At 49.5% G+C, this 19,813-nt stretch overlaps 2 protein-coding genes across 9 annotated transcripts in view; one reads left to right on the top strand and one right to left on the bottom strand.

The window, feature by feature from the left end:
• MAP4K1 (mitogen-activated protein kinase kinase kinase kinase 1) overlaps positions 1–2,799 on the top strand; it is a 37,471-nt gene extending 34,672 nt beyond the window's left edge. The window contains exons 28-32 of the mRNA XM_063312620.1: positions 933–1,001; positions 1,092–1,175; positions 1,612–1,682; positions 2,067–2,122; positions 2,420–2,799. Coding sequence (XP_063168690.1) covers positions 933–1,001; positions 1,092–1,175; positions 1,612–1,682; positions 2,067–2,122; positions 2,420–2,489 — 350 coding nt within the window. The 3' untranslated portion in view covers positions 2,490–2,799. The remainder of the gene's footprint in view (positions 1–932; positions 1,002–1,091; positions 1,176–1,611; positions 1,683–2,066; positions 2,123–2,419) is intronic.
• Positions 2,800–3,649: 850 nt separating this feature from the next.
• Positions 3,650–19,813, bottom strand: part of RYR1 (ryanodine receptor 1) — a 124,656-nt gene continuing 108,492 nt past the window's right edge. For 4 of the 8 annotated variants that reach the window (XM_063311935.1, XM_063311937.1, XM_063311936.1 and 1 more), the window contains 2 exons: positions 17,314–17,395; positions 14,529–16,162 (listed from right to left, as the gene is read on the bottom strand). In XM_063311935.1, coding sequence (XP_063168005.1) covers positions 14,856–16,162; positions 17,314–17,395 — 1,389 coding nt within the window. In that variant the 3' untranslated portion in view covers positions 14,529–14,855. Of the gene's footprint in view, positions 4,349–4,998; positions 5,051–5,989; positions 6,091–6,944; positions 7,010–7,375; positions 7,533–7,658; positions 7,794–7,915; positions 8,063–9,243; positions 9,305–10,174; positions 10,306–10,470; positions 10,514–11,752; positions 12,157–12,521; positions 12,609–13,346; positions 13,540–14,335; positions 14,416–14,528; positions 16,163–17,313; positions 17,396–17,937; positions 17,968–19,701; positions 19,732–19,813 lie in introns of those variants that run through there. The other 4 variants (XM_063311932.1, XM_063311934.1, XM_063311933.1 and 1 more) reach the window with 2 other exon arrangements.

The following is a 19,813-nucleotide window of genomic DNA, read 5'->3' as shown; positions in this document are numbered from 1 at the left end:
AGCTGAAAAGTAGTTAACCAGCAATTTCCAAAAGTGATTACAGAAGGAAGTATGCAAACTTAGTGTCCTTTCAAAGGCGCTGACTCTGGTTTGAGCAAGGTGGCTATTCCCTCATCTCCCAGTGCGGAAAATATAGTGAGATGGGTGGTATACAAATTGAATTAATAAATCTTTAAAAACCCCTGCTGGAGACCATTATCTTGCGGTCTCCTTGTGAGGAGCAACTGTCCGGAGCACTTGTGGGCGATCTCTCATCCTCTCCTTTGTCTGGAGAGCTTTGAAAAGCCGGTCTACGCTCCAGCTCTTCGTTCTTCGCCACAGTGGTTGGCTCCGCTTTTCGCACAGCAATCTTTAGTCCGTTCTTCCTCCGAAAGTCAGAAGCGTGCTGATCTCCATGCACATTTGCGTCAGGCTGAAGTGACTGGTTACCCTGTTAATGGCAGACCTAGTGACTGTCTTCCAGCCTGACATCCCCATGGACAAAGTCCAGGGACACAAGATGCTCTTACCTTTATTTTGCTGCGCAGGCGAGAGCGGAGAGGGAAACTGGGGCCAAGCTTAAGCGGTGCCCAAACACGTGTTACGTTTGTTTCAGCACCTGAAGGTGCTCTAAAGTAGAGCGTGTCCCTTCATGAGTACTAGCTGAATCCCAGGAGAAGCCCCAGACCACCTAGTTGCTCATTTGATACTGGAGGGGCCTATCCGTGTATCTGCTGTTGCACACTCTTTAAGATGGACAATAATAAGGTAGAACCTACTATCAGCCACCTTTTAGTAGAAAAGTTGTACCAGCTCATTTCCTCTTTGTCTTCCCCAAAAGCCACCTTCTCCACTGAGCTGGTGATCTTCCAGCTGGAGCCCTTTAGGATTAAAAGCAGAGTTTAAATTAATACCAAGCCACAGTTCTGAACAAGGAATCCGTTTGTCCACAGAGCCTTCCTGCTCTGGCTTCGTCCAGGTGACTCAGCTGGATAACAAGACGGTGATGGTTCTGATGGACAGTAAGTAGGAGCGAGTTGGCTCTTGGTTCGTCAGCACTGAGAGGAGGACAGCTCATGCTGGGGCCAACACACGCTTGGTTTCTTTCCCAGGAAGCATCCTGTTCGTCAGCCCCCAAGGGGAACTGCTTGGATCCCCACCGAAACTCACCTTTGACATAGCAGTGGAATCAGCTGGTGAGTTCCTTTTCTCCGCCCTGCTCAGTCTGTCTTCCTCTTCCAGCGTGCGCCCTCTCCCTCATCCGAAGCTCCTTCTGGGTCTTAGAGGAGGTACAGGTTGGTCTCTCCAGAGCAGCTCCTACCCTGACGGGGAAAGAGACCTAAGCTAACATTCTTGCCTGCCAAATGCTGCCGGTGATGCTCTGGTTGCGATGGTGCTTGGGGTGAGCTTGCTGGCTCCCCCGTCAGGAGTACGGAGCGACGGGATCGATCTTGCTGTGGGTTTGGGTTGGGCCTTCCTTTGATCTGAGGGAGGCTAGACCGCTTCTGAAGAACTCACTTCCCATTCCACTTTGTGGGGAGGCATCTCCAGTGCCCGGGAGGCTTTTATGAAATGGTGAGTGAGTAGCTCACGGTGGCAGAGCGTGGACTTTTCTGCTTCTTCTGTCTCCAGCACTGGTGCAGAACTGCGTGCATGCATTTTGGCGCCACGGTGTGCAGACGCGGCCACTTGGATCAGGGCAGGTAAAGAGGGAGCAGTTGCGTTTCCAGCGTGGTGTGGCCCGTCCTCTTGAGATTTCATGCCAAAGATGGTGGTGGGAGAAGGGCCCAAGATGCCTTCTTCTCCCCGTATTTTGTGGGCATCTTCTGAGGTGTTCCTAACCCTTTCTCCCATCCGTGGTATTCTCTCTTTGCTCAGCAGTGAGATGCTGCTGGCTCCGCCCCTTTCTACCTTTTCCCCCCGGAGGTGGGGGAAGGGAGGTACTCATCCTGCCAACAGTGAGAGGACCCTACTTGTCTCACTCCTGCTTTGTAGGCAGAAGTCCAACTATTCTTAGCAGGAGGCTCAGCTTGCCTCCACTTAGAGGCCTCGGTAGCCATTCGTCCTGATCCGATGCTTCTTCCCAGGTAGCACAGGAGCTGCAGGATCAGCGGTGGACCTTCCGCCTGCTGGGCGCCTCCAGGTTTGAAGACCTTTGACCTCACCTCTGTGCTTCTACCCCCTGTGCACCTTTCCCCCCCCTTGTGGCCTTCAGAACTTGGCTGCTCCTCCGAGCCTCCTTGCGCAGGTCCTGTGCTGAACGAGTGGGGCTCCTTTCTTCAGCCTTCTGAGACAACCTGCTCCATCCTGTGGCCTTTGGCTGTGTTGGGGCCACTGTTCCCCACCTCCTCAGCTAGCATGGCCACCCTGCAACCACAGAGCATGCTCCTCCCATGTCCCCTGCTGATTTTTTCCCCTTTCCCTTCTCCTTCCTTGCCAGCACCATTGTATTAGAGACGCGGCCAGTGGACGATCCAAATTCCACCAGCAATCTCTACGTGCCGGAATGACGGTGGCCTGACCTCGACCTGTTGGTTGCTCAGACCTGCTGTTTCCTGCCCTCTGGGACTGATTCCTCAAAGAATAACCAGTGACAGGGAAGGGGACTCAGATGCCTCGGTGCTGCCCTGGAAACTGGCAAGACAGGGCTGGAAGTGGAAAATCCCCCATCTGCCCGGCCTAACCTCTTTGGCCAGCCTCGGCAGCTTCAGCCGGAAGCACCAAGGGACACCACTGTCCTGGTTTTATGCTTCGCCTTACATACAATTCAGCCTCAGTAAACAGAATGTTCAGTTTCTCCCTTCACATCTATGCTCTCTCCTCTGATAGGTGTATCTCTGTGCGCCTGTGTGTATATGTTAGTCTGCCAAAGAGCAGTGATGTCCAGTGATGTGGCTAAGCCGTGTGTGGCTGGAGCTCCTGCTGTTGGATCAGTTCTCGTGCAACCAACGCATCGGATATAACACTCCCTGAGTAGGAGGGCTGGAAGGGGGCACCCCCAGGCTGGTCCAAAGCCTCTGGAGCAGAACTGTTCAAATCTCTCCTTGGCCAAGATTCACCTGCTCACGCTGGCCATGTTCGTCCCAGCCGCGATGGCTTAGTGTAGTGTGATAAGCCAGGCTGGTCTTTGTTACCAGCATCCTACCTGCAGCAGACAGATACCAATAAAAGGTACGGCGATCCAAAAGCAGACCATTAAAAACCCAGAATGAGCCGCACTGGGAAGGAGAAACAGCTTCCCGTTCGCTGGCTCTGCAGAAGGATGACGCCGACTCGGTAGTTGCAGCAGTCTATGGTTTTATTGGCAGAGAACCAAGCTGGACTCGAGGGACAGGAGAACAGCAGAGGGGTCTGTGTCTCCGCCACAGACCGGGCTTCCAATGTTCAGTGCGCTGCCAGTTAGCTCAGGGGGGCAAAGGGCAGTTCTGTGCAGGGGCTGCGGACCCCCAGAGGGTGATGCTGCAGCCTCCTGAGCTGTGGCCCCCTCGCTCCCCCCCGCCCCGATGCAGACAAATGGATCTGGTAGGTTGGCTGGGGTTTCTAATGCCTTCTCAATTCCAGATGGAGCCATGGGTGCGAGAGAAGATCCCAGCAAAGAAACTATGAGCTTCACAAGTGAGGTGCAGCTTAGGGGGAGGACTAACTGCAAGGGTTACTGATGTTGGCGGAGGGGGAGGGGGGAGGGAGGGGGCTGCATTCCCCTTCTTGGGAACCTGGGCTAGAAGACCAGCATCTCTTTGCCTTCCTCCGCCACCCCACTACGCTGGGCGACAGAAACCGGGAGCAAATTCACTCCAACCTTATCCTGGTTGGTCTGAAAGAGTATTTTACCCTTTCCCCGTTTGTAGACCCTCCCCTCTCCTGGGGTAAGGGCCAATAAAAGGCACTTGATACTGAGGGGCGGGGCGTTAACCTGGGAAGGAAGCTATTGTGTGGATTTCCCCCCAGGGGACCGGAAAGAGCTGGGAAGAGTTACTGGCCAAGTGGGAGGCTCGCTCAGCTCAAGCAGCCCGGGACCCTCTGGGCATTTCTCCAGGGGGCAGAGATACCCATCTCTTCAGTGGAGGGGAGGGGGCTTGACAGGAAGAGGCAGAAGAAATGATGGTGATGACGGGGGAGGGGGGAATGAAGCGGCTCTCCCAAAGCTTGAGACTCAGCCAGGGTGTCCCACTCTGCTTTGCTGCTGCCCCCCTTTCTCTAGGGCTGAAGGAAGGGGGCAAGGGAGGGGGACTCAGGGCAGCTGCCTTGCCTCCTGTTTAGCCCGGGGAAGCCTCTAGCTGAGCTGGTCTTCGTATTGCTTGCGGAAACAGTCGCCAGCCGGGAAGAAATCCCAGCAACGCTCCTGGTACATTTTCCAGACATAGGACTCCTGCAAAGGGGAGAACACAGGAACCTGCTGGTAAAGGAAGGCGTCCTCGCTTTTTAAAAAAAACCAAATTAATAATTTAATTTTTTAAAACATTTACAAAATGAACAACTACATAAAAGGAAAAAAAAAAGTGGAAAAAGACATAGGGGATGCAGAATAAGATATCAGCAAATAAGCAAAGGGTTTTCAATTATCCTAAAATTTAAAATTCCTTATTTAATGATTGAAGGAATGATTGAATGAAATGTATAGAATTAAGTTCTTAACTGAAACAGTCTATAAAGCTCTAAACCAGTGTTTCTCAACCTTGGCAACTGTAAGATGGGTGGACTTCAGCTCCCGGAATTCCCCAGCCAGCATGGGAAACGCTGCATGGCTGGTTGGGGAATTCTGGGAGTGGAAGTCCACCCATCTTAAAATGTCCAAGGTTGGGAAACGCTGCTCTAAACATTAATCTCAGTATCACCATTATTTGTCATTGTTCCTCAAACCATGTGAAGGAAAAGGAAAAAGGTAAAAAAGAAAAGAAAAAAAGAAAAATATTATTAAAACAAATAATTTAAAAAGGAGAAAAATCAGGCAAAATAATGTTAAGTTTTAACTTCCCTCCCCTCCTCCCCTCCCTGGGCACCATCAGGATGCCCTCTCACCTGGCCGGTGTGCTCCGTTTCATCCTTGTTGATGAGATACATCAGGAAGAACCTACAAGGGGAAGACAGTTGGACATTGTCCTGGCTTAAGCATGCTGAGACGAGGAGAAAGTCTCTAGTGTTTATTTAACTGCTATAGTAGACAGAAAATCCTACCAAACTGAAGGAGCGTGGGAAACCCAGACAGATAAACCCCCAAACTCAAGGCGTGTCCGTTCTGGGTTTCTTTGAATGACAGTTCAAAGCCTCCAAACTACACATGCATTTTCCCCCCTGGATAGTGGGGGCCTCCTCCTGCTCAGCATCCATACTCGTAACAGAAATGAATGGCATGGAAACCTTTTCAAGGAAAGGAAAGGAGTCATGCCAAGCATCTGCAGCGTATCTGCAGATTCAGAGAAACATGGGCCGTGGGCCGTATCCAGAGGAATTCCAGCAAGGGGATGGGCAATGCCGCCTTTTGGGAAACAGAGAAATTAAGAGGGGCGGGGGAGAGGAAGTCCCCCCTCTTAGCACCCTTCCTGTAATTCTGTCCTAACGGACTGAAATGGGCTGTGAGAATAACCTGTGAGGAACAGGAGGAAGAGCCACAACCAAGTCAATGGTCAGATAAGAGAAATTTGAGTCCAAAGCAGGAATGTAACTTGAGGAAGCGTCTCAGATCTGACTCTCCTTAGTTCTCTTGAATGGAAAGGCAGTGAAGGGAGAGGCGCATTGAGACTTGCAAGATTCTGTTACTGTAACCTTGTAATAAAAGTAGTGTTAGCATTAATAACTTCGGTGTCCTGGCCGGGACTACTGTGAAGGGCTGACATGGGCCGAGTGGACATCTTGCTGCTACACCGCCTCCTCATACTGCTTAGTAAGGACCTGCCTTACTTAGTAAGCTCCAGGCATGAATAGTCTTCTCGTTCCTGAGACCTTCAGAGCTACAGAATAAAGACCAGGAAGATACTGGCCACAGCCTTCTCTTCTCCCATCCCTTGCTTACATGTAATTTGCCAGGTTATGCTCCTCCAGCGTGTGGGTCTCAAAGCCGTGCGGCGTCGTGTCAAAATAATCGCTGCCGAGTCCACAGATGAAACATTTGGTCTGTCGGGGACAAAAGCAGAAGTTGCTTCCATGTTCCTCCAGGGGGGCTTATGCATCCCCAAGCTGCTCTTCCCACTTTCCTCCTCTTTCCAGTTCCCAAACTGGTTGCCACCACTGCACAGAAAGGCCAACACTGGGAGAGGGTTTTGTGGGGCTGCACCCACACGGGAGTCCCATTCACCTTTTTTACTTAGAAAGTAGATGGGCAGGATCCTGCCCAGTTGCTTGGTAAGGAGCAAAATAATGTACTGAATAAGTGGTGCTCCCAGGGGTGTCCACAGGGCATGGTCAGACAAGTCAAGATGGCAGCCACAACTGCAGTCAAAGTTCTGCCCATTTTTAATGTGCATCGCAGAACCTCGAATACAGCACGGTGGCCACCATCTTGACTTGTTTGACCGCATCCTGTGGAATCCTTGGTGCTCTCTGAGCCTGGTGGCTTGCTTGCAGCCATTTTGTTACCCGACTAGGTGACATCTAGGTAACACTGGGTAACAAAATGTCTGCAAGCAAACCACCAGGCTCAGAGAGCACCAAGGACTCCACAGTTCAACCCTCAGCTACAGAGATTCCCTTCCACTGACCACATCCTGCAGACACCTCCGGGCGCTCCTTAAATTTATATTCCGGCAGTTGTATAATGATCCTGACCTTGCAGATCCCCCTGCAAAATTGCTAGCTGCAGCATTTTCTGCTCATAGACTGGCTGACACTTTTTTCTGCTGATGAATCCATTGGCGGTTTCGTTATTCAATTAAAGATGTCAGTGTTACATGCCCCGTACAAAGAGGTGGACAAAACTTCTCTGGGAACAAAGACTGGAAGAAAAGCAACAGAGAGGCAACTCAGCGTACCTCCATGTCCTCCTTCACTTGCTCCTGCTGGTCTCTCAGCTCCCCAAATGCGTCGATGATCAAACCTGGGGGAATGGAAAAGGACGCCAAAAAGTCAAAGAGAAGAGAAAGCTGAGATTAAGTAAAGTGAGTTGGAGCCCCAGTGCCGAAGCCACCCTTCTCTGTGAGCTGGGAAAACAGCCAAGGAACGTTTTCTGAAAACTGCTACCCTTTGCAAAAGGCAGGAGGATCAGTCATGCTTAGTCAGTGGAAAAGACGTCCTGAAGATGCTCAAGGACAAGACACCCTTGTTTGGAAGATACAATACAGCCCAACATCTCACCACTAGCATCAAGAAACAGTTCTGTTCCCGAGAATCCTGGCCAGAATTAAGGAAGCAGGCAAGAGACATACTGATACAGCAAAGGCTTGTGAAGGGATACACTTCTCACCTTGGATGATAGCCAACAAGATGACAATGACAAAGAAAAAGAAGGTGATGTCAAAGATCACGCGGTAAAGCTCATACTCGTCCCCTGCCGGATCTTCGATCTCATCACCGATGCCGCCACCAGCTCGCACTCCAACATACATGTGGAACAGGTAACACTGTGTTGGGAAGAGAGTAGGAAGCAGGCAGGCTCAGGGCACGGGCAGAGCTCGGCCTTCCCCACCCCGGTGCCTCCAGATGCCCGACAGAATGCCCGTCCAGGAAGTCTCCCAGTCCAGTCTCACCGTCATCATATCGTCACATTTCATGTCAGGTTCATCCTCGTCCTCACTCTTGTTGTAGAACTTGCGGAAGAAGTTGAAGGCGACCACGGTGTAAAGGTAGACCACCACTGCCAGCAGTCCCACAGTCATCATCAGCTGGGGAGAGAGGGTGCGCGCGCAGGAGATGGTCATTTGGGCGGCAGGAAACAGCAGCGTTCTCTGGCTCCAATCCTACCACTATGGAGCAGAGGACAGGATTCTCCCCCGGCCCAACTGACCTGTTTGCCATTGTGGGTGACAGAGGACAAGATGGTCCGCAGTGTCTTGACACCCATGGCGATGTCCAGAAGATGGGAAGCAAAGAAGAAGTTGTTGTAATGGCCAAGGATGGACATCACCATGTACCAGAAGAGATACAGGAAGGACTGCAGTGGGAGGGAAAGAGAGAAGAACAGCTGCATTGGGGGCTGGATGGAGAGCAAGTGAATGTGTCCTCGAGGACCTTGATAGTAGGAAGAGGAAGGTATTGCTAATATCCCCTGGCATTAAGCTATGAACAAACCACGTCACGGGCACATAAAAATGGCCCCTCTGCAAATATCAGTAGCTGCCCCGCTGCTCCCCAATTTGTCTAGCTCCCGAAGGATGACATTACATTCCTTCTCAACCGCCAATTCCAAAGGAAAAGAGATCTGGATCTGGATTACATTCATGTTGGAATCACCATGGGGCATGGTCAGACAAGTCAAGATGGCAGCCACAACTGCAGTCAAAGTTCTGCCCATTTTAAACGTGCATCGCAGAACCTCGAATACAGCACGGTGGCCACCATCTTGACTTGTTTGACCGCATCCTGTGGAATCCTTGGTGCTCTCTGAGCCTGGTGGCTTGCCTGCAGCCATTTTGTGACCCGACTAGGTGACATCTAGGTAACATCCGCTGAAGCAGTGGATGCCCTTGCTGAAGTCAACAACACAATCAACTTCTAAACCAATTACAATTCATGTCTTTGGTGTAACTTAGTCAGCTTCATTTATTTACAGTTTTAGATAGTGTGGACATTTGAGCCACTTCCTTTTTAAAAGGAGGAACAGGCAGCAGGTGAGCAACACAAAGTCTCTATTGTTTCCATTGCAACCCTGAAGTCTAGGCTACTGTTTACAAAAAGGAATAAGCCTATGATTCTTAAAAGTCTAAATGGGTGGCTGTGGGATTCCGGGAGCTGAAGTCCATGCATCTTAAAGCTGCCAAGGTTGAGAAACACTGGCCTAAATGCTAGGCTGGAGGGCAAATTCTGAGCTTGTTTAGAAAACACTAAGAGTGTAGGAGTCAAACCCCAGGCTTAACAGAGAGTTTGCATCCCTTGTTTTAGACCCATCATCTCCTCTCCCAAAAGGCACTTGAGGGATGGGTGGGTTCCTCACAGTCCAGGCCTTTGGGTTGATGAGTTTCCAGAAAGTGGTACCAAGTAGTATTAGTGCTGCTGCTGATGTGCCATTGAGTCTTAGGAACCACAGGGACAAAATTTCTCCAGGACGAAAGGAGTATCGTTACAGTTTATTTTAGAAGTGAATCTCTCTGCCCTGGGCTCTGTCCTCTCACTTACATTGTCAGTGAAGATGACTCCAAATTTCCAGATCTTGTACTTAATGTCGATGGAACTAACCCTGAGAAGGAGAAAGCAGGAAAAAGGAAACCATGGTAGATATTTGTGTGCCGATCACAGTTTGGTAAGTGCCTGCTAAACAGAGTTTAGAGGTAGACTGCAAACAGGACCAGCATTTGTCAAACAAGGGTGTTGCATGAACAGCCATCAAGTTCGGCTGTCTCTCTTTTCAAACATATGTTTAGAGGCAGATCCCAGGTTTCGCCATTTAGGGTGTGAAGGGAACCTGTACGTCAGCACAGCCGTCCTGCCTTGGGCAGATAATGGTAACTTCTACTACATCCACTTGAACTGTTCAGGGCTGGTAAGACTCTTTTTTTAAAAAAATGGGCTAATTCAGAGATTGCATTTCCAGGGTACAGTAAGTGGTTAAATTAACTTAAATGGGGTTCATGACTTACATTTGCAGCTGGCTTCTTTCCACCCTCTAAGTCCACTGTTTCTCAACCTTGGCCACTGTAAGATGGGTGGACTTCAACTCCCAGAATTCCCCAGCCAGCCTGCTGGCTGAGGAATTCTGGGAGTTGAAGTCCACCCATCTTAAAGTGGCTGAGACTGAGAGACATCGTTCTAGTGTAACATGTTATCTCTGAATAGGCGCATTTTTAATAGAAAGTCCTGATAAAGTCCTTTAGTAAAGCCTTAACAAATGTTACATAACAGTAAAAGAGCATTTACTCCTGAGAGTCCCTTTGGCAGGGAACCCACTTCTACTATTGTGCAATGTTACAGACACTAATGAAATATTAATACCCTGAATTACAACTTCAAATACTCCCTTTGTCTGCCTGTCAGGATATCAGTGCCAATCTTAGCATTATCTGGTGCCCCACATCTTTCTCTGCCCTCCTGTTTTGTCCTCCTTTCTCACCAAGTAAAGAACGATTTGTCCGGCTCCGGTTTCTTCTCATTCTGGGCTGTGATTTCTAGGCTGGCCAAATCCATCCCTAAAAGTTCTGCGATCCTTTCTCGCCCGTAGATGTCACCGTATTTGTCTAGGACCTGGAGAAGTAGGAAAGCAACAATCGTGCATAATTATATTTTAAAACTGCAGTAAATGCAGAGAGATTCTTTTGGACTCTTGGCACCAATCCGACCCTTCCTGCCCACCCCGCCTCCTGGGGAAGACCCTTGTTTCTCCACCCAAAGAACTGCAGACAATCTCACCTTTCTTTTGATGAACTTATCCCAGTAATTGCTCGGGAATGACCTAGCACAGAGAAAAAATGGGAAGCAATTTTTAAAAAGCCATCAGGAATATCATCGCCTTCTCTCGCACCCGTCCAGGCCTTCTGCTCTGCTAGGAGTCCCCTTTAATCCCCTTGCAATGTCCATTCTGCCCTCTTCCTCCTTTTGCAAACTCATTTCCCCCCAAAAGCCCCTTTGATTTCCACTCAGCTGAATTTTAACTCATACAAACGCTGGCCCGCGCTACTGCTAACAAGAATACTTTTATTATGGTGAACAGCCGATTTACAACTAAAATAATGCACAGCTACTACACAAAGCTATTTGGTGCTACTCTAGCTAAACTTTGGCTGATATTAGGATCCTGATGAACTCAGAGACAGAGGTGTCAGATTCTTGCCTGCAGTTCAACTGCGGGGCCCCCCAATCCCAATACAATGAACATTCAAGCATTGTACAGCTCAAGTGCTTCACAGTGGCCGAACCTGCCAGGGTGCCGAGACTGTGAAATATGTCATCACAGCTATCAAGTAACATTACAAAGGGTAAAAGGTTGAATCATGCCAAAACAAAGGCTTGGCAATGTTTTGGAGCAGGAACATTAACAACATAGGAAGCTGGTGTAGACCTGTTTGTTTGCTACTACAAGATGCACCAGTGGCCACCAACTTGGGTAGGATCCTCACTATGGTTACGTTTGTTCTATTGAGCTACTCAGGAGAAGACTCCCAATAGCTACATGTGCTTTTCTATGCTAACTGCCAAAGCAGATGCAACCTCTCCCACATTCCCAGAGACACGTGGTTGGCCCCTCTGGAAGCAGAAAGCTGGATCATAGAGGACGCTGATCTGACCCAGCTAAGCTTATCCTACACGTAATGTTCTCTGCCATTTGCTTCTCCGACTTTCCATCCTCCCTTCTCAACAAACAACTCCTGACTTGTTTCTCCAGGCACCATCTCCATGCCGCCATAACGCAGATGGCCCAACTGTTCTGTCCATCAAATTCTCCACCCTTCCATTTTCGACTCAAGCTAGAGGAACGCCTTTGAGGTGCTCAGCAGCCCAGGCACTGAAGCAGCACAACATCCAGCCATACTCAGCTAAGAACAGTTCAAGTGGGCCAATAAGTAACTCTTACTTCCTCTATTTGCAATTTTAGCTCAATTACAACATGTTCAGAACAGAATGGGGCTGCCGTGGCTTTGTGGGGGGAAACAGTTATGAGCCCCTCCATACTCATTCCCCTCCGTTCACTCACAGGGCGTTGAGCACCAGACGATCCCACTGGCCTTTGATGTCGTCATCCTCCGGTTGCTCCGTGATATACAGCCCACTAAACTCCAGCTTGCGGGCCAGCTCCTTCTCACGCTTGAAAATGACCAGGGGCACCTTGAGGCAGTTGTAGCCAATGATACAGAGGAAAGCCACCAACGTGTGAACGATGGACAGGAACCGTAAGGCCGGCTGCATGTAGCCCGTGCTCTCCTCTAGGAAGTAATAGACCACACTGTCTTCATCATCCTCGTCCCCGTTGCCATTGCCGTCCCCGTTGCCACCATTGTCATCTGCACCAAAGCTGGAGCTTGCCCCAGATCCTGTGTCCAGATCCCCTTCAAGACCAGAGCCCTCAAACTCTTCCTCGCCAGGTGGTGTGTCGGACACCTAGGAAGTTGAAGTCATAATAGGTGAAGATACTGAGATGAAAGAGACCGAGGCAAGGATCTAAATGAGGAAGAGCCAATGCCCAGTCCTACAATCCTGGCTTTTCCCCATCCTTGGTCTTTTGCTCTGAGCATTATGAACACTTGTCTCCCAGGGCAATGCCTACTCTCTTCTCTGCCCCATCCTCTTCACAGATTCCACCGCCCGGTTCCTCTGGATCCAAGAATGCTACGCTAGAAATGACCAAAGTCCTGTCTTCCGTGGACCACCTCACCCGCTTCCCAGACTACATCTGGAATCTGATAATGGTGTTCCTGCTTGTCTACTCCCAAGAGCCAACTCCCATCAATCAGCAAATATTTTACCTTGTAGAACAGCAAGATGAAGTTGATGGCAAAGGCCAGGAAGAGGGCGAGGAAGCGTAGGTTGTAGAAATTCCTGGACAGGTAATTCTGAAAGGATGGGACGATAAAGTTAAGTGTTATGCAGTGGTGGATTTGCTTTAGAAACTTGAATCCCCCAGGTTTTGCAGTCAAATTGTTTCCAACAAAGTTGCTTCACCTGTTTAAGCTCATCTTAACTCAGTGTTTCTCAACCTTGGCAACTTTCAGATGAGTGGACTTCAACTCCCAGAATTCCATGGCTGGCTGGGGAATTCTGGGAGTTGAACTCCACACATCTGAAAGTTGCCAAGGTTGAGAAACACTGTCTTAACTCCTTTGCTTTCTTTTTTTCTGCTTTTATGTTGTTGTTTTATAGCATATCATATTTTAAGAGCAATTGATCTTATTTCCTGCCCTGCACACCACTCTGATCTCTCTTCAAGAAGAAGTAGTAATTTTTTATTACATCCCATATTCTAGGTCTCAGTGTTAAATGGGACAACCCAGAAACACCGGCACTCATAGTGATGATCAGGTCAGACAGAGCTACTATCCTGTGACATCCTGGTCTCTGCAGGTCTAGCTATGGTTGTTAAGTGTCTTGGCTTGGGCTCAGGTCCATCAATATGGTTTCTCTCCAAGAACCAGGAAGGGTAGATTAGAGAGGTGCTCGTCCCCCAAATTCTATGGTACCCAAGTGCCTCAGGAAGATGCTCGCTGAGATGCTCCTGACCAGAATCAGGAGGACATCTTAGGTTTCCTTCTCTTCTAGAGCACACATGCCCATCAAACCAAGAGAGGCTTTACCAGGAACTTGACCCTTTGGATCTCCAACTCATTCCAAAATTCTGAGCATCCCTGCTCGGGCTCTTTCTTTTCTGGACGCTGGGCCACCTTCTTCTTCTCCTTGGCTGGCGGTGGCGGCTCTTCCTCCTTGGGTTCTTTCTCCTCCTCTTTCTTCTCCTCTTCCTCCTTTGCAGCCTTCTCCCCATTTTCAGCACTAGAAGTGGAGAGGAGGGCACAGAAACCATGTTGCGGATTAGCACGCCACCCTTTCTAGCCACTGTGCCCGACCAAAAGAATACTCCTGGCACTGTATTCTTTCAGATCACCCCCTTTCTATTCCCTCAAGTATTTATGTTTCAGATGCCAACATTTTCTTCACTGCCCTGTTTTATACAGCTAGCTTTATTCTGCCATTGGCTTTGGTATTTTATTTGTGCTAATCACCCAGAATCAATCCCAGCAAAGGGTGGCATATAATAATAATAATAATAATAATAATAATAATAAAAAAGACAAAATGGAACGAGGTGGGCAGCTGCTCCAGGTCCAAGCCAACCCTGTTCTCACCTATTTTTAAGAAACTGGACATCTTACCATGACGCTGCTTCCAGTCTATCGTCTCCACAACTGTATCATCTCTTTAAAAGGAAGCTTAAGTAAATCTCTGAAGAAGGATAAAGTCCAGGGCGTGAAGTACCCGGTGCACTCTGCCTATTTCCACTTCTTACATTGCATAATTCATTCTGGATTCTGTTAGGAAGGTCGTTCAAACGTCCCTCTTCCCAGAAGCAACTGAAAATCTAATCTAACCACTGTTCCAGCTGAGATTCCCCACAAACTTCTAAATAGGTATTTGAAATCATAAAGACTAGAACACTCTCGGTTTAAAAAAATAGCCGAATTGTGGTGCTCTTAGGCAATGAAAACCTCTGCCATGTGATCTTTTTGATGGGGTTCGGATGAACCCCCAGGAACTCTGCGACCACAGGTGGACATCCAAGCCACTCAACTCAGCTTTCTCTGGCTCTACGGGGGGTTCCTCAATCTTCTCCAGCGCTGGGTGCAGCTCCTCCTCCTCTTCCTCCTCTCCCTCTCCTTCCACCTGGAGAATCACAAGACATCCATCAATGAACAGGATCCAAGGGAAGAAACAAAAGGGAAGGACAGGACCCAGAAAGGAAGAGATTGCAAGATCTCAATAGGGGCATATTCGGTACTGGAATGGCATCCTGTAGGTTGAAGAATTAAGGTATGTACTGTATCTCCCCAACCTCCATACAGCCTGAAAGGGCAAACTCCAGCCCTACTTTTGTCATATGAGGGTTTGAGTGGCTTCCCAACATCTCTAGAGCAGGACACAGATCCAGCCCCCCTTCACCTTTTATCCACCAGGCTCTGTTTTCCTTCAAAACTGGGGTTTCGGTCCAGACTATGGGCCCCTGTCAGGCCCACATTCTCTAAACTTGATCTCTCCCCTCCACTTTGTCCACACTGGACCTTCCCAGTAAATCCCACCACCTCAAGCCGCAATCATACCAATTTCCTCTTGAGGATGGGTGTCCCTTCAGGTGTGGGAGGTTCCACTGGGGTTGTGTCCCCCATATCTCCAAGCCCACCAGGTGCATCCGGGGCCATTGAACGGAAATGCTCTTTCTTTGGATCCGCTCCAAAAACTTCTCCGCTTTCACCAGATGCTTCCTCCTTGCCAGGGTCCACAGCCTGTATTTCTTCCCCTTCTTCCATTTCCTGTGCAAGCTCCTCAGAGGGAGCAACATCTCCATGAACCTCATCCTGGGTTGGGTCAGGCATGCTGGCCAACAGTTCTGTCACTGTGAGCTTCTTGGCTTCCTCCACCAAGCCACCACCAAACAGCGTGTTCCAGATAAGGAGGAAGAAGCCCTTGAGGACATTGTAGAAGAAGAAGAGGACGCCCATCAAGATGGTGTAAAGGAAGGTGGCCACTCCCACCGCCATTTCTTTGACTGTCATCTTCTTGACTTTGCGGAACTGTCGGCGGATATTGCGATATGTGAACGTGTGGAAGAAACTCAGGACACTCTCCAGGAACTCACCAAAGACTGAAGATGCCTCTGAAGGTGCTGACACCTTCTCTTTTTCCCCACTTTCTATCCCTTCTGCTTCCTCCTCCTCTTCCTCCTCTTCCTCTCCTTCCTCCTCTGAAATCTGTGCTGCAATCTGCATCTCAAAGATAGTGTCCTCACAGAAGTTGATGAAGAGTTCCATCTTCTCTGACTCACCCCCTTCATTGACCACATCGAAGATGAACTGCCTCTTGGACTCCTTGACCTGGGGCATCTCCCACTGGGTCTTGTTGGTCTCACTGATCTCAAAGTAGATGCGCTCGATGCGTTTGCTGGCACCCATAATCTCGATGCGGCCTAGATAGGGATTAAAGTAGTTGAGGATGCATTCTGCCAGCTCCAGGAAGGTTTTGAGGCGGAGGTCATGAGGCATGTGCTCGGAGAGGTTTGTCAGCAGCACAGCAATGTTGAAGCCAATATCTTTGGCAGGCTCCTGGAAACGGTTGGCGAATTCCTCATAGTCTATCATCTCATTCTCATCAGCCTCTGAGCAGGACAGAAGGAACTGGATCTCGGACGCCGTGTACTGCTTCTGACTGTCCATGGCCTTCTGGAAATCCTTCTTGGAGATGAGGCCCCGTGGATCTGTGATGTAATCCCGGAAGGCATCTGATGCCACAATGTCTTTCAGCTTCAAGAACATATCAAAGAATTTGAGGATCATCTCCACGTTGCTAGAGGACTCCACCAACATGTCCACCATCTGCCGAGCAATGGTGCCATTTACCACATTTCCTGAGTAAATACATCAAGGATACAAATTATAAATTTACAACAGGACTGAATGCAGAGGAAAGACAAGCAAGTTATGCTGGTAGGCATATTGTATTCCTCTGTCGAGAGATAGATAGGATATGAAAGTCACATGCGTCTTTGTATCTTTGGCAGATGGCACAATGACACAATGACACAATGTCATGTCATTTACTTTGTGACGTTAGAACACGTGATGTCACCTGCCCCCCACACTTCCCCCCTTGCAGAGACCCATGGCTCCAAGTTCACATCTCTGCTCTGCCTTAGTAATTTTTTTTTTTTAAATTCATGGCTTCAAGTTCTCCAACCTGGAGAAACAGGACCAAGACTGACCCAATTTACAGATTCGGTCTAGGAATAAAACTGAGCATGCAGGACAGAAAGATAGTCTGAGAGATGGTAGGGAAGAATGGGGACAGAAAGAGCAGCTGCTGTGGGCTGGTTCCTTCGAGGATCTCTAGAAGTAACATCTGAAAATCTCTCTCTCTCTGCAGGGCCCTAGAGGGATCTGCTGGCTAGGGAACCCGTTTTGATCTACAGTTCCAGTCAGCTCCAGCAACACGGCCAACCGTCAGTGATGATGTCTGTTCTAGCCAAAGTATCTGGGAGTTTCCTGATTGTCCACTCTGGGCTGACAGACTAGGAGTTCTACTTTATAGAACGTATTCACTAGGTACGCAGTGGAAGTACAGAACTCACAAATGGTCTTTCTGCCCATTAGGGCCTCCAAGGAGACAAGCTTAAAGCAACACGTATAAAATCACAGATTCAAAAACAGAAGTGCCCTAAGCTCCAAGGGCGGCGGAGCGAGTGCACTTCTTGCCACCTGCCTAAGACAAGGCAAAGATGGAACCAACGTCATCTCCTCTGGAAAGGAATTCCACGCAGAGTCAACAGGCATGGAATACGCCCTGTTTTCCTGCCCTCTCCTGGGGTGGAGAAGAGGCAACAGGGCCTTAGGGAAGGAAACATGATGCATTTTGCCTAAAACTGTCCATAGCAGCTGTCCTTAGCTTCCACGTTCTTAGGCAGCGCCCCAGTCACAGACACCGAGCCGAAGGCAGGTGGTTCTGCCCTTGGAAGCCAACACGGAGCCCAGAGATTCATCCGGAGTGATGTCAGGTTATCACCTTCCAGCAGAGACAGCAACATCACCACCATGTCCTTTTGAAGGTCCAACAGCTCCTTCAGAAGCCCGATTTGGCTGGAATCCTGGAAGAACAGGCAAGCTTAAGACACCGAGTGCTGCGGAACAGGACCTATTCCCCTTACCTGCCCTGAGGACTCCTTGAAATGCACGCTCCCCCCCCCCAAGCACACCAGCCCTTCTTTGCTCATAAGCCTTCACCCATCAGTATTCTAAACATCACCCACACCAGTTGGCTTCCTGCCAGACAATAAAAACGCAATCACAGATAGGTGTAAGGAGGAAGGACTGCATGAACCCACAGAAACCAATGGATAGGGGTAGCAGCCCACCCGCTAAGACCCGCTGGGGTCCCACAGTGCATGGAAACTAAGTCTAGAGGAAGTTTGGGATCTGAAGTCAGTGGAGGCGTATCCAACCTGACCAGCTACGGTGTTCTTATGCTACATGTAGAGAAAGCAGCCTATTAACATGCTCAGATGACGTGGGCCCCTTTTCCAAAGCCTCCCCCCATCCTCTTTGGAGGAGAGCTATCTCAATGAGGAATTAATCCCCAATACACAGACAGAGTGCGTTTCTTCCCCTGCACAGGCGGAGACTTCCTTACCTCAGGGTAGGATTCACTCTGAAAATGCTCCTCATGGGCAGCGCAACAAAGAGACAGTTTGGGTGAGGAAAAGAGGTAGCTCTAGAGGGATTCCCCCTTCTGAAGCTGCCCCCATGGCTATTCCCACTCCCGTGTGTGCTGAGCAGGCTGGGATGGGGTGCTCCAGACCGCCCTCTCCATCCTGCTCTGCAGCAGCTAATAGAATGTAGGCTTCTGCCCGTCTTGGGTTCTACTCCAGCACCTTGGGAAGCTCTGGGGGGCCTCTCTGAAAGAACCACAGTTTCGTGGGAGTTCTTGAGGGAGCAAAGGACTGCTGGACCAACCTAGGTCTGTAATGCAGAAGCGCTCAGTCTCATCCTTCTGCAAAAGGAGCAGCACCCATTGCCTTTGGCTTAAAAAGAGCAGGGCGTACAAGGGGCTTGGACAACTGCAGAGCTCCACCGGCATAAACCAGGGAAGGGGGGCTCTCCTGTTCAGTCCAACTGACTGATTATGTGCATCAAGTTGGTGTCGACACTTGGCGATTGTTTAGAGGGAGCTTCTCCAGGATGATCTGTCCCTAACTGGCCCTTCAGGTTCCCCAAGAGTGCGCCCACTGCTGCTGTAATCGAGTCCACCCGCCTTGCTGCTGGTTGTCCTCCTCTTCTCCTTCCTTCCACCCAATGCCTCCCCCTCTATCCCTCCCACCAGTGCTGCAGGATAACAAAATGAGCCTGGATGGGGCATGGGCTAGCAAGCCCAAGCAATGGTCAAGCATGGAGCCTTCAACGGTCTCCTGACAGCTGGAGCAGAAAAGCAGAAAGGACATGGCACAAAGGGAAAGCTGGATGAGCAGCAAGCAGCAGCCACTGCAGAGTGGACAGCGAAAGAGGCCAGATCAAACAGGCTGTTCCTCCACATTAAGTTAATGGAGGAGAAGGCATCTGGCAGGCAAGGCTCCATTTTAAGGAGTGGGAGATAAAAAAGCCTGCCCTGAGATGACCTTGACTCTGGGGGACCAGGCAGACAGAGCTGGGTCATTTTCTTGGCACCAGTAAGGATGCCCTTGCTTACTCTTCAATGTCCCAATCCAGCCTTCGGGCCTGGGATTTTCTGCTGACCTGCCAGCAAATTCTTACCAGTACCAATTCTGCTTAAGTTTGGGGGGCAATCAGCCAAAGTTTTATTCCTTTAGATCAGTGTTTTTCAAACTTGGCAACTGTGGGACCTTTTGCACTTATAGACAAGAGCAGAAAATTAAGAGCCACAAATGGGAGTGAAGCGGGTGGCCGCAAAAAGTGTTGAGCCACGCTTCCGGCTGACCCACAGAGGCCCAACCCAGCAGGCTTTGTAACTATTGGCGAGGCAAAACTACGGGGCCTGACGGGGCTGAGGCGATTCACCTCGGACCCTAGAAAATCTTGAATGAGAAAAATTTGTACAAGACAAAATTACACATCAGCTTCTGCAGATTGCAAAAGTCACCTTCAGGGCTGCCTGGCTAAAGAATTAATTTTGCCTCCCCTGGCCTGCCACCGTCTGTCACGGCTGTGCAAGCAAGACGACCTGGGGCAATTCAAACCTAGACCTGGCCAACAGGATCGGCCACAAGGGCAGAACGGCCTTTTTTCTTGGGGTGAGAAAGGAGTCAGTTGGTCTGGCCTGGTGAAAGGAAAGGGGGAGCAAAGGAGGTGGGGAGGGAAGGGTAGTGACTGCAAAAGTAAACCAGGAGGAGAAGCTGGAGGGGTGGGATGGAGGGCCACAGACCACAGAAAAGGTTCTTACGCCGTTTTGAAGCCCTGGGGGTTGGCTCGTCTGTCACATATTGGAAAAAAAAATTATTCAGAAGCATTTCTAAGAGCAGTTTTGCATTTTGCTAGGCTAACTATCCAGCATG

This window comes from Candoia aspera, chromosome 10 (assembly GCF_035149785.1).
Source record: "Candoia aspera isolate rCanAsp1 chromosome 10, rCanAsp1.hap2, whole genome shotgun sequence".
NCBI lineage: Eukaryota > Metazoa > Chordata > Lepidosauria > Squamata > Boidae > Candoia > Candoia aspera.
The sequence above is the reverse complement of the archived record's forward strand: the minus strand, read 5'-3'. Positions and strand labels throughout refer to the sequence as shown.